At 40.0% G+C, this 13678-nt stretch overlaps 1 protein-coding gene across 3 annotated transcripts in view; it reads left to right on the top strand.

Moving 5' to 3' along the window:
* The window catches only part of kdm6a (lysine (K)-specific demethylase 6A), a 48439-nt gene extending 40566 nt beyond the window's left edge, over window positions 1–7873 (top strand). For 2 of the 3 annotated variants that reach the window (XM_077537670.1, XM_077537668.1), the window contains 12 exons: window positions 1928–2057; window positions 2193–2298; window positions 2872–3077; window positions 3206–3258; window positions 3336–3404; window positions 3934–4082; window positions 4167–4281; window positions 4359–4546; window positions 4626–4767; window positions 6389–6515; window positions 6598–6768; window positions 7490–7873. In XM_077537670.1, the coding sequence (XP_077393796.1) occupies window positions 1928–2057; window positions 2193–2298; window positions 2872–3077; window positions 3206–3258; window positions 3336–3404; window positions 3934–4082; window positions 4167–4281; window positions 4359–4546; window positions 4626–4767; window positions 6389–6515; window positions 6598–6768; window positions 7490–7516 (1483 nt within the window). In that variant the 3' untranslated portion in view covers window positions 7517–7873. The remainder of the gene's footprint in view (window positions 1–1927; window positions 2058–2192; window positions 2299–2871; window positions 3078–3205; window positions 3259–3335; window positions 3405–3933; window positions 4083–4166; window positions 4282–4358; window positions 4547–4625; window positions 4768–6388; window positions 6516–6597; window positions 6769–7489) is intronic. The other variant, XM_077537671.1, reaches the window with a different exon arrangement.
* The last annotated feature ends 5805 nt before the right edge of the window (window positions 7874–13678 follow it).

Here is a 13678-nt window from a genome sequence, read left to right as displayed (position 1 = left end):
TTGGGAGAAAATGAGTTAATTGAGTTTTTCATTACATTCAAAATCAAAAGTTTACATTCCGGTACATTTCATACAAAGTAGCACTATTGTCTTTAAACTTAATTTCTTGGGTAAAACGGTTTGGATATGATTCCACATGTATGTTAGTATAGTTGTCATCCATTTTAGCGCTATCCTTTTGACAGAACTTGTGTAACTGAGCCAGGTTCGTAGGTCTCCTGACTTGCACATGCATGTTCAGGGCTAGCCATACATTTCCAATAGGATTGAAATCAGGACATGATGGCCACTCCAAAGCCTTGACTTTGGCCGTGTCTGAATGTGCACACTACTCCCCATATAGTACACTACTAAGGGGTCACGCCATTTGGTAAGGGTGTCCAAATGTCCAAAAATAAATAAATAAATAAATAATGTGGAGCAGTCAGTTACCCACAATGCACTTGGAATAGTAGTGAACATCGATAGTCACTCAACCAGTTAATATCGACCACAATGCATTGCGAGCAGGAAAACAAAAAGGTGCAAATGCGAGCATTAAAGCAGGCATTACCCATACACTATGGAAATAATTAATGTGTTCTAAATGAAAATATGTACAACAAAGGAAATAAAATGCAGTTTAAACACATTTTTATTCACAAATTATCTGAGATCTTTCACGCCGTTGCATCATGACACATGCAGTGGCCAGGTGATATGCGACGAGGAGCAAGTAGTTAGCTGACTGTCCAAATCGCCTAACAGTTTGAGGGCACTATATATAGTGCGGGCTATATAGTGAATGACGGGTTAGGGGATAAGGGTGGACATTCGGACACGGCCCTTGTTATCCTTAAAAGTGCATTGCGGAGTTTGACACCTTTTTGCTCGCGACTGCCACCTCTGGCCTGAAGCATAACTGTAGCCTCTGTTTCAAGCTTGTGCATGGTTCGCAAGCGAGTAGGTGCGCTCCAATAAACTCTTCGTATGTGCAGTTTTCTTGGAGTCTTAGCTCTGGAATATGGCCTGTGCTCGAAGCCAGCCTCATGTTTTTGTTTTTCCCAGTTTGCGTCCCAATTGTGTTGTACGCTAGCTAACACAACACTACATATCAGCAGGGACGAGCGTGACGCCATCATCCACCCCTCCCCACCCCCAAGAAACTGTCAAGTGTTCGCCCCAAACACTCCACACTGAAGGGAAGATACAAGCTGATAGGCGCAGTAAAAAAGTCGGGGCTATTTGTACTTATGTGTTGTTGGAACATACATGATGTGGAAAAATCTTTTAACATTTTAAACTCCGCAATGCGTCTTCAAGCCACTTTGCAACAAGTTGGCATTATGTCTCGGGCCCTTATCCATTTGGAAGACCCCTTTGTGCCCAAGTTTGAACATCCTGGCTAATGTTTTGATTTGCTTCAGTATTTCCAGATAATGTTCTTTTATCATGATGTCATTAATGTATTTTGTGAAGTGCACCAATCCCTCCTGTAGCAAAACCACCGCACAACATGCTGCTGCCACTCGCCTATTTTACAGTTGGGATAGTGTTTGCAGCCTTCAACACATTTCCCTTCAAACATAACGAAGCTCATTATAGCCAAACAGTTCAATTTTAATTTCATCAGACCACAATAAATGTCTTGATAAATCTTGAAAATTTCCCTGCAGAGCAGTACTACATTAAGCCTTTTATCAGGCCACCATGAGCCATGTTGTGGTGGCCCTGCCAGAACCGGTACTGGCGCTGTTTATTCTATTATTGAATAATTAAATACATCAGGAATTATAAATTTGACATCTTAACTCTTTATTCTTCAAAGTGGCATTCCTGATGCTTATCCAAACTGACCAGGTAGTATCTCCTACATTTGAGCTGTTTTTAGATGCTCCCGCATGCCAACTTTGTATTTGAGCTAATTACTTGACACCTCACGCCTCAGAAACCTGGGCAAGAACGGTCTGTCGACAAGCAACATCATCTTGGACAAGTGCCCGCCGCCACGACCCCCAAGCACACCCTCACCTCCCCTGCCAAAGGACAAGCTCAACCCGCCAACGCCCAGTATTTATGTGAGTCAAAGTCCCCGTTGACAAAGACATATGCGCATGATATTGTGCTGTAATATTGGTGAAACGGTTCCTCATTAGCCTCCCTGGAAGGTATCTTAAGTGCTGATTAATCTGTGTGCTTCCTCTCCGGCACAGTTGGAAAACAAGAGGGACGCCTTCTACCCTCCTCTCCATCAGTTCTGCACCAACCCTGCCAACCCTGTGACCGTTATCAGGGGCCTGGCAGGATCCCTCAAACTGGGTAAAAAAACAAACAAAAACAAAACAAAAAACACCTAATAAATCTTCTAACTTGTTTTACTTTTCACATAATTTATTTTCTTCCTGTACAGTTGGCAACAGTACCACCTGCAGGCATTAAATGTTACTGCAATATACACACACACGCATCTCGCACGCACACACACAGTCTCCTGCTATAATGTTCCTGACAGAATTTTAATATAAAATTTCAGGTAAATTGTTCTGTAAGCAAATTTCTATATGTTGGTACCAGGCAGCTCTGCTTAAGCAATGAGACATTATCCCCCTTATTTTATTCTTCTTTTTTATTTTATTTTTTTAGATGTACAACTCGGGTTGTGCGCACCTTTTTTTGTATTTTTTTTTTTATTTTATTTTAACCAGGAAGATTTACCTTTCCTGCCCATAAAGTAATGTGTTCAAATCAATGTATGACACAATAAATTAAAAATAATAATGACAATGTTGTACAAAAGCAGTGTCAGTCAAACATCAAACTCTGTGTTTAAAAACTCAACCATGCAGACATCAGTGCCTGACCGTGCTTTCATGTTCGTCCTGTTCTGTGCAGACTTGGGCCTTTTCTCAACCAAGACACTGGTGGAGGCCAATCCCGACCATCTGGTGGAAGTGCGCACCCAGCTGGCCCAGCCCACCGACGAGAACTGGGACCTCAGCGGCAGCCGCAAGATGTGGCGCTGTGAGAGCAGCCGCTCACACACCACTATTATCAAGTATGCCCAGTACCAGGCCTCATCCTTCCAGGAGTCACTGCGGGTCAGTAATAACGAGGACGTCCAAATTATCTTCCATTTTAATTTTCTATAGATGCAATGGCCATGTGTTAGGACACATACGTTTGTCCACTCAGTGTACATTCAAGTTGATACTGATTTCTGAAATAGGAGGAGAATGAGAAGAAGAAGGAGATGGAAGCAGAGGCAGCCTCATCTGACAGGTGACTTTCCTTTGGCTGCCTTGATGCAATCAACCATTTTCTTATTGCTGTTGCTAACGCTGATGCTCTTGTGTTAGTCGGCGGAGGAAATGTCCATTCAAGCACATCAAATTCGGCACCAACATAGACCTCTCGGATGAAAAGAAGTACGTGGACCATTGTATACATGAAAACAAGGAAATTAAGTTGTTAATTTATTGTATCACACTGGAATACAGAAACTTGTTTTTTCATCTATGTAATAGGTAAGTTTTATTTTGATCATATTCAAATTGTAGGTCTCGGTAACTACAGTACCTTATTACCTTATCTGAGTGTGAGTGATTGTCTATATGTGCCCTGCCATTGGCTGATGACCAGTCTAGGAAATGAATAAAAATATATGACCTTCCATTTGTGATCAATTATGACATTATGCCAGGAATTGAATAAACTAAAATTCGCTTTGACAGCTACTATTTTTTTTTTTTTTTTTTTTTTTTTTTTTAAAAGATAAATCATCCACCTTGAAAACATTGACATAGAATTAGTTACCAAGTGGGCTTTCTTTCGCTTGTATAGCCACAAGTTCTTTTGTGAAGATCTTAAAGATGTCCAGTGAGATACATTGTGGTTGTCTCTAGACATGTGTTTGTAGTTGTCTCATGCTCTTTGCAATGTTCTCCTCACTTATAGGTGGAAGCAGCAGCTCCAGGAGCTGACCAAGCTGCCGGCCTTCGCCCGGGTAGTATCAGCCGGCAACCTGCTCAGCCACGTGGGACACACCATCCTGGGAATGAACACAGTGCAGCTCTACATGAAGGTTCCCGGTTCCAGGACACCAGGTAAACCTGGGACTAGCATAATAGATCATGACTTGTCATTTTTGGTCACTTTCACTACTAATAAGGACTTGTGTGGTTATTTAGGTCACCAAGAGAACAATAACTTCTGTTCGGTGAACATTAACATCGGCCCTGGCGACTGCGAGTGGTTTGCTGTGCCTGAACCATACTGGGGCGTCATCAACAGCTTCTGCGAAAAGTGTGTGAGAAGCTAACATACTGCATGCTAGGTTGATCTACAGTTTTGATGCTGACTTTTGGTTGATTGTATGACAGGAACAACATCAACTTCCTGATGGGCTCCTGGTGGCCAAACCTTGAAGACCTGTATGCGACCAATGTGCCTGTGTACCGCTTCATCCAACGTCCCGGGGACCTGGTGTGGCTCAACATGGGTGCCATACATTGGGTGCAAGCTATTGGCTGGTGCAACAACATTGCGTGGAATGTGGGACCACTCACAGGTAATGACAACACTCTCAAAAGGACTGGTCATTCTTTCCCGATGTTGTTTTGAAGTGTTTTATCTGTTGATATCACCAGCCCATCAGTACAAGCTGGCAGTAGAGCGCTACGAGTGGAACAAACTGCAGAGTGTCAAGTCCATTGTTCCCATGATCCATCTCTCTTGGAACCTGGCCAGGAACATCAAAGTGTCTGACCACAAGCTGTTTGAGATGATCAAGTGAGAACTTGCTTCTCCTTTCAATTAAATTTCCTTCCCCTTTTAGCTCATGTCGATATTTACATGGCTGAGATGTAATTACCGCACTGCCTGCGGTGTCTTATGGTGCTTGGAATTCATTCGTTCCTTGCAAGGTTTGAATAGCGCTTGAATTCTCGGTTGCTTAAAATGCTGTTAATTGAACTATTGTGCTAGTTTGTATCAAGACAGTCATGCAAGGAAGGTTTTACCTGCAGACATTTATTTGCCATTGATGTAACCATGTGCCTTTAATTTTTTTTTATCGTAAAGTAGCCTGTACCATGGTGCTCCCTCCACCATGTCTGATGTTGGTGTGCTGTGCCAATTTTTCTCCAAACTTGGCAGTGTGTACCCCCCCCCCCCCCCCCCCCCCCCAGTCAGCCACTCTCTCTCCTTTGTTGTCGCTCTCAAAAACAAAAACAACCTCTCGTCCTCTTCGTCAGCGTCAGAATCGAACAGGTCGATTGACTTTAACTTAAATGCAGCGTCTTTATGCACTTCTCTGTTTCTTTTCCTTAATGAAGGCGTAAACTGTCGTTCTCTCCTACTGTATTTGGGCTCACTGGTTTGTTTTGCTCTGCCTGGCGCTCTTGCGCTTCCTTTATAGTGCACCCCCTCGTGACCTTGTGGATAAGCCGCACCGTTGTATTAGCCACAGGGTCAAATGCAAGTGAAAAAAGTAGCGGCTTATAGACCGGAAGTTACGGTGCTCATATATAGGGGGGGAAATAAATCCAATTTGGTTTGCATTTGCCTGCAACCTGGATGTAGCCTTAGATTGAAAATTTAGATGGTCAGCCTATGTTTTATGGTGAATTTATGCAGAAATTTAAGAAATTACAAATGATTCACAATACTTTTCCTTCTCACTAGTATGTACATGCACAATGTACAATTGTGCTTGTAAGTTATGAACATAACTATTTATTGTGAAAATAAGTCGTCATAAGCGCTTTCACTGTGAGATCTGAGCACTTTTCAATCCTTGAAAATGTTCAATAATGAGGAAAAAGAACAAATTGAGCGCAGCCACAGTCATTTTCAGGTTTCATCCAATTTTTTTTGGTATTGCTGCATAGAGTTGTGCTCATTTGCTAGACATATAGCTATGTGTGCCTGTGTGTGTTGGGTTGGGAGAATTATAATTACTGTATTCCGGAATTTTATTTAATACTATTGTGATAAATAATGGTTGTTGAATGTTCATGCATTTTAACTCAAACTCTTTCACTGTCATTCATCAATCAGGGATACCAAATATGTGTTGTAACTAGGAAAGTTTTCTTTTTTTGTCATCCTACAATTTACCTTTATCATGTAATTGCTTCTAAAAGAGAAGATATTCATAATCAAATAAATTGGATAGTAATTTAAAATTTAGAATAAATGTGTCATAACTGTTTGTTACAACATATATGAAACACCTTTTATTTTATTTTATTCAACTCTGCAAATCCTTTTCCTGTAAATCTATCCATTCCAGAGTGTTTTTCTGCTATATATAGCTGAAGAAAAATTTGAAATCTGGGTCATATATCATTGGGACTGTATTTTTTAAGATTTATGAAATTTGTAACCCAAACCAATGCGTCCATGTTAGGTATTGCTTGCTGCGGACTCTGAAGCAGTGTCAGATGCAGAGAGAGCTTCTGTTGGCTGCCGGGAAGGAGTTAGTATGGCACGGACGCACCCAGAACGAGCCTGCGCACTACTGCAGTATTTGTGAGGTAAACCACATGGACCATAATGTATCTCATCCTCCACCTGCAGTATCTGCTTTTCTCATACTGTCGTGTCTTGTCCACACAGGTGGAGGTGTACGACCTGCTTTTCGTGACCAGCGAGAGCAACAGCAGGAAAACCTACGTGGTGCACTGCCAGGACTGTGCCCGCAGGGGGAGCCCTAACCTGGACAACTTTGTGGTGCTGGAACAGTACAAGATTGAAGAGCTCATGCAGGTGTATGACCACTTCACTCTGGTAAGTGTCTCACACAGAGAGACGTGCATAATATCCTTTTCCATTCCAGTGGAACCATTCCTCCAACCTGTGATACCACTTTCATCTGATACAGAGGGAGAGAGAGAGAGGGGGCACATATAAATACTGCACATATAAATGTGTAGTTTGTATTTTCAACTTGATATTACTCTACTTATAACTAATAGTAGGCTATAATTTAGTGTTTCTTGTAACTGCATATTGGGAAATGACATTCTATTAGTCACGTGACCACCCATAAGACTGAATGAGACAAAATGGCCAGTTGGCAGTTGCGACTTGCAACTCAAGCGCATTGGGCACCCGCAAAAAAAAATAAAAAAATGCAACTAATGAAATTTGGCAACATTTTGGCCTCAGGCCTGATGGCAGGAATGAGCACGTCATTGAGGCCTGTATGCAAAATCTGTGTGAAGACTGTAATGGCGAGACATGGAAATACTCAAAATCTCCTGACTCCTCTGAGGAACAAGCCCACTGTAAGATGCTGTGCTTTTGATTTCTGTTGATTAAGCTGGAAGTGCACTTTAACAAACATAAAACATATCACAAATCATGCTTACCAAATACAGCCAATAAGAAAGTGTAGGTGGTCCCTGGACCAAAAATCCCAAATTTTGTTCTACTCTCCTGCACCTGTGCACTTTAGACAGCACGCCGTTGAGCATTCAAGTGATGATTTGCCATTTTCTCCTCACAGGCGAGTCCCTTGCCTTCCTCGTCGTGATGATATGCTTAAAGACGTTTTTCAACCACAACGGACTCTCCACGCATTTTTCGTTGTCATCATTTAGGAAGTAAGCCGTCAGTCCTCTTAAAGCACACTCTGTAGCGTTCCCCCAAGGCAGCTAGCTGTGCGTAAGCTGCGCGTCTATGCAACTCGCCTCCCCCCGGTGGACTGGAGGGGGAAGGCGGCTCCAAGGGATGCTTGACTCATTGAGCCATTTTCAGCAGTAAAAATGTAATATTTTGTCCGGAATGAATTTGATAACTTCATTGTTTTTTCATATACAATTAATACCTTTAAAAACAATTTTTTCCACTTGCTGTCAACTGAAGATGACATAACCTGTACTGAGGAAGTAGGTGACGACCAATCATGGCTCAGTTTTCTGACCAAACCCAGAAAACAGGTGAGCCAAAATTGGTCATTATCAACTTCCTCAGCACAGGCGATGTCATCTTCAGTCGACAGCAAGTGGAAAAATTAACGCCCAATCATGGTTCACCTGTTTTCTGGGTTTGGTCAGAAAACTGGGCCATTATTGGTCGTTACTTACTTCCTCCCTCCTCACAGGTGATGTCATCTTCAGTCGATAGCAAGTAGAAAAATTTGTATTTAAAGGTATTAATTGTACATGAAAAATAATGAAGTGACCAAATTCATTCTGGACAAAATATTAACTTTTTGCTGCCGAAAATGGCTCAATGAGTCAAGTATCCCCTTAAAGACTGTTCCATTGCTTGACTCCCTACATGACTTCATGAAATCTAACCGTTGTACATATATGGTTTCAAATCACCTGACTACTGACTCTTTTGTTCTCAGTTATTTTTTGTGACATTTGCCATCATGTAGTTGGTCTTTTGTACGTTAGTTAAGACAAAAGAACATGTTTGTAATGTGAACAGTTGAGTGATGCAGTCTTTGCAACATTTCCCTTTTTTATATATATTATATAATTTTGCTGGAACAATGTTGATAAATCATTGTAGACATAAGGCCACGTCACCAATAAAAAGGGTTGCACATAGTTAATTAGTGTTTTTGTTGATGTAAATGCACACTATTTATAAATGCATATTTATTGCTTGGAAATATTTGTTGATGGAATGCTGTCTTTTTTTTTCTTCTCCAGAATACCTGCCATTACATTTAATGGAGCCTTGTGATTTTTGAGCAGAGCTCTTAATATGTTTTGTATAGAAATAAAAGTGCTTATTAAGCATTGTGCAGAGACCTGATCTTCAATTGGGTTTGTTGTTTGAAGGATGTTTTATGCGTCAATAAATGAATTGTCTCTATTTATACCTGAGGTTTTTTTGAGTTATTACAATTGCAGGTGGAGCACATTGAAGTAGTGGTTGTCCCCTCTTCCTCACTTTTGATGGGTCTGAATGAGTTTGACAGTTGTGCTCTTAATTTTCAATATTGGTTTGAACAGGTCAGTTTCAATCGGTTCCACTCGGGCCCTGCCTCACACGGTCACACCACACCACATTGTTATAGACACGTCTTAAAGGGATCCCAAAAGATATCTAATCCAAAGCAATATTTTTTTTTAAAAAGTCAGTAAATAGCCATCTTTAGTACAACATATTTTCAGTCACTGACTTTACCTTCATACATTTTTTTTATACAGACACCAATCAAGATGATTAAAGTGCACCTTTCATAAAAATAGAATTTTCTATTAAATTATTTCTATTGTATGTGGTTTCCTAATTTTTGCAGGGTCTCAAAAGTATCATTGTGAATACAATTGTCTGAATACTTCTAGACAACAAAGTACATGATTTCCAAAAGAAACTGCTCTCACTAATATGTGTTGCATTACAGGTATATGACAATTATGATCCTCTTGGAAACGTCAATAGAGGGCGCTATGGTGGCAGCCTACTTCACAGCTGAGTCACAATGAGCAAGCCAAAAAATATATACCGGTACATTATTAACTGCCAAACATTACGAACATTTACTGTCTATGGTCAGCATATGGTTGTACTGTATTTTCATTTTATGAAAAATACACACACACACACACGAGAACGGTATCCAGGAGATGAAATGAGGAAGTCAAACAAGTGACAGTTTGGAAAAGAGGAACATATTTCCTACCTTTTAAATCATGAATATAGATGACATGAATAAACCAGTAAATTCATGCACATGTACTTGTATCATTTAATAAAATAGTTTCCATAAAATCTGTGACCCTAGTGAGGAAATGTGATATAGAAAAAGAATGGATTCAACAAATAGGAACCTCAGTAGCATGTGAACCATTTACAGCAGCGATATGTTTTTGCTCATCACTCTCCCATCTTCCTCCTGTTTTCTGTTTTTCATGTATACAATTCTGAGTGCTAATTAGCGAACTGCCAGGCTTCCCTTTGTTTGCCTCTGTTGGTCATTATTTTTTCATGTTTTGTGAACTGGTTGTGACTCAAGAAAAAATCTTCACGTGTTTTTAAATACTTGGCCATTAAATCTGATTCCGATAAACCAAGACTTAATATGGAAGACAGTTTATTTATCGACTTCAATTAGACCTGTGTCCTTCATAATCACTTTGGCTTGCAGTCTTTTACGTGTTCGCTTCGACAATTCTCAAAACTCTACCAAACAAGTGTGGCGTAAACATAAATCAGTAAGTCATCAGTCAGATTTCAACAATAATGCATAGAAATCTGTGGCTTTATCACCTCAGCTTTTCATTTTTCATTTGGGCTGCTTTCCATTAAATAATGGTAAACCACCACAGCAGCAACTCAATTTTGTGACGATTACATTGCATTGTTTAAATCACTCCACCATTTCATCCAACAAGAAAAGTACAAAAGAGGCATCACATGTTATGTTTGACGCGTCTTTTATATGAGCACCTGAGTGCAAATCTGCATGCATAATGATGTTTGGATTGATTGACTGACTTATTGTAATTTCTTCACAGGAGCGTTGAGCGCTACATCCCACGCTTCCATTTCCTTTCTCTCCAAACTTAAGGTGTGAATTTTTGTGGACATGCATTGTTCCCGCGTTCATTGTGCTGCGGCTTAAAAAAAAAAAAAAAAAAATGTAACGTGTGGGATGGTTGGCTGTTCGGCGAGCACGGCACTTGACAGTTAATTTATTAGCACGCCTGCCAACAGGTGAGGTGACAGACTGAAAAGCACCTTGACTTAAATGGATGTATGACCCCATTTGAATGTTCCTTTTTTTCTCCTTTTAAGTAATTCCCCATTAAAAGGACATTAGAAAGAAGACTGACATTTTAAAACTTATCAGCTCAGAAACTTTGACAGTTTAGAGTTTGATGAGCAGCCGCTGGGCCACATCCAGCCCATAAGTGCAAAAACAAAATATAAACATTTAACATATACACTCTATATGCTTATAATTAGGGATGTTTGATACCACTTTTCTTTTTTTTTTACGGGTACGAGTACTCTTTAGTAGCCACCGATACTAAGTACCAATACCAGTAGTCGTTTTCATAACCGATACTTCCCCAAAAAAACAATGACGGGCCATTTTAAAGAAAGACCTACACCATATGTTGCATATCCCAATATAGCATTTTCCTTAAAATTGCCTGAAACTAATGGCAATTATTATTGGGGGTGAATAAAAAAAAAAAAAAAAAAAAGTTAAACTCCACAAAGCACCTTCAACATGGGAGTCTTGTGGCGGGTGACCAATTAGGTTGAACAAAAACAAAAAATGTGGAACTGTAAAATACAACTTTGTGGGAAAGTCGCTCCCGCCCATATGGGGTAAATTGTCCCCACATGACCTTCCCCAAGCCAGTTTATCATCATTTGTTTTATGAAAACAAAGTTGTAGTCTTATGTGCTTTAATTACCCTACAGTTGACTCAATTTTTTCTTAAAGTGACACCTTAACAAGATCTTCCTGCTGTCTATATAATAATAATAATAATAATAATAATAATAATAATGATGATGATGATGATAATAATAATAATAATAATGCTACCATATGCTCGTGCTAGCTGATCAATGTAATGCTACTAATGTGAGGCAGAGTTAGTAGTACTTGTGGCTACATAAGATAACAAAGCTAGCTACATTCTCCTGGCGACATTATTGTCGGCTTATTGTTTGTTTGTTTGTTGCTTCTTAAAATATAGGGAAATGCTGCATTTTTTTTCTTTTCTTTCCAAAATTAAAAGTAACCCAACTACTAAGAACGCAAGTGCTGGATAAAGCTATGAGGTCATCTGCATGGTCAGTTCAATCCCCTCAAAGGCTGGTACAGTATACTGTTGTTAGCTTGTTAACTAAAATGCTAATGTAATGGTCTTGACTGTGAGGCTTAGTTTCTGGCTCTAGCTACAAATCCAGCTACGTGCTAAAATCTTGGTAAATGCCTTTTGTTTTAGCTGTTTTTGTTTGTTTGTTTGTTTGTTTGTTTAGATATGATTGAAATGCTAAATAAATTAGGAATGTGCTAGCTAGCTAGCTATAGTGGTGTCCACCTTCAGGCTATGCTTTAGCATTCACTTCGATCTTGATTTGTTTTACGCGAGTGTTCCCCCACCTTTTCACATCTTTTTGGTGAACCTATCCACCTTTATTTGCTGAAAAACACACATATTTGCTGTTTTGTGCTCAGGCCTAAGCCCTGTTTCACAAAAATACTGCTTTTGCACCATCTTCTAGCATCTTGGTCCAAAGGAACTATGTTGAAATGCTCTTCTACCATCTTGAAGCATCTATAGGTAATTATAAATCTATTTTGAGTAGCCTGTGGGCCTGTTATAAAAATAACTCGCCAGTGAGGGGCATTGTGATTTTCTCTGAATGTTGTAGAAGTGAACATTTGAAAAGGTACACATTGAGAAAGATTTATAGAAATAATGTTGCATTTGTTATTTATTTGTTTGCCAATATCAGAAATGTGAGTCGTGCATGTTTTTAAATGTAAAGGTGGGAGTTTTTCTTACAGGAAACAGATTGTGAAGGTGTGTCCTGACAGGTGAAGGCCACATGTAGAATACCCCAGGAACCAGGAAGTGATGAGCGCCAATACAAACATGCCCTAATTGATAACAGAAAGTACACATAATGGGCCGTAGAGCCAGCAGATGTCACTGTAGTTATTAAGGAGATGCCACACACACTCACAATCGCACCCATCTCAAGGTGTGTATTCCAGTTGTGTTAGTCACTCATTTGACTCATGTGGTGTGTCTTCCTCTTCAATTTGTTTTCACTCAAAGTGTATGAGTCAGGCAGGATTTGACCAATAAGAAGAAAAAAAACATGCGGTTTGATTTTAGAAGAGGAAATACAAAGTTATCATTCTTAAGTCGCACGCCGTCAAGTGCTTCTTTTCATTTATTTGTATTTTTTTTCCCTTCTTTTTCATCCGAGGAAACCACAGTCAAAGTTGTGGAAGTGATGGATCGCGCAGGAATGCGCGTCTGGATCCACCACCGCTCTTACATATTCTGACTCATTCTTGCAAAGTGCAAACTTGAGACCATTATTATGACAGCCAGGTCATGCTACAATTTGGTTGTATTTTGGAACGACTCAGCCCACAATCTATTTATCATAGCACCTAGTGAATATTTCATACAGATTGTTAATCACTACTGGTTATGTAATATGACGTACTCCCGACAAGTTCAACATCCAATCTATGGTTATCAGCGCACTCTTTTTCTTTTACCTTTCCGTGGTGGCACCACAGAATGCAAAAAAAAAAAAAAAAAAAAAAGGACACTTGTGGAGTTTGTCCTTTAGTTCACTGAGCTGAAGTGTCACGGAGGATTTTCTGAAGCCAAACAGCAGCATGTGTCACCGGCTTGACTGCCAACATGGCTTCAAAGTATCCCTCTCAGCCACCCTCATTGTTTGCATGTGCGCGCGTGTGCCAATGAAGCGCGGACATCGGTAAAAGTCCCCCAAATTCCTTACGGATGAGTCCAAGAGCTGTTGGAGCTGTGAGTCACAGGAAGCATGGCGTTATTTTGATGAACATCTTGTGATCTTCTTACACGCACACTCACATGCCTTCGCACACACATACACATGTTTGTCAGCATTAATCATAATAGAGAATGTAAAGTAATAACCTGATTCTATGAAATCTAATTCTGCAAACTGAAGTACTGTGTTGGATGCGTTTTCTTAAGGG

The sequence above is a fragment of the Festucalex cinctus genome, chromosome 11 (assembly GCF_051991245.1).
Source record: "Festucalex cinctus isolate MCC-2025b chromosome 11, RoL_Fcin_1.0, whole genome shotgun sequence".
Classification (NCBI taxonomy): domain Eukaryota; kingdom Metazoa; phylum Chordata; class Actinopteri; order Syngnathiformes; family Syngnathidae; genus Festucalex; species Festucalex cinctus.
The sequence above is the reverse complement of the archived record's forward strand: the minus strand, read 5'-3'. Positions and strand labels throughout refer to the sequence as shown.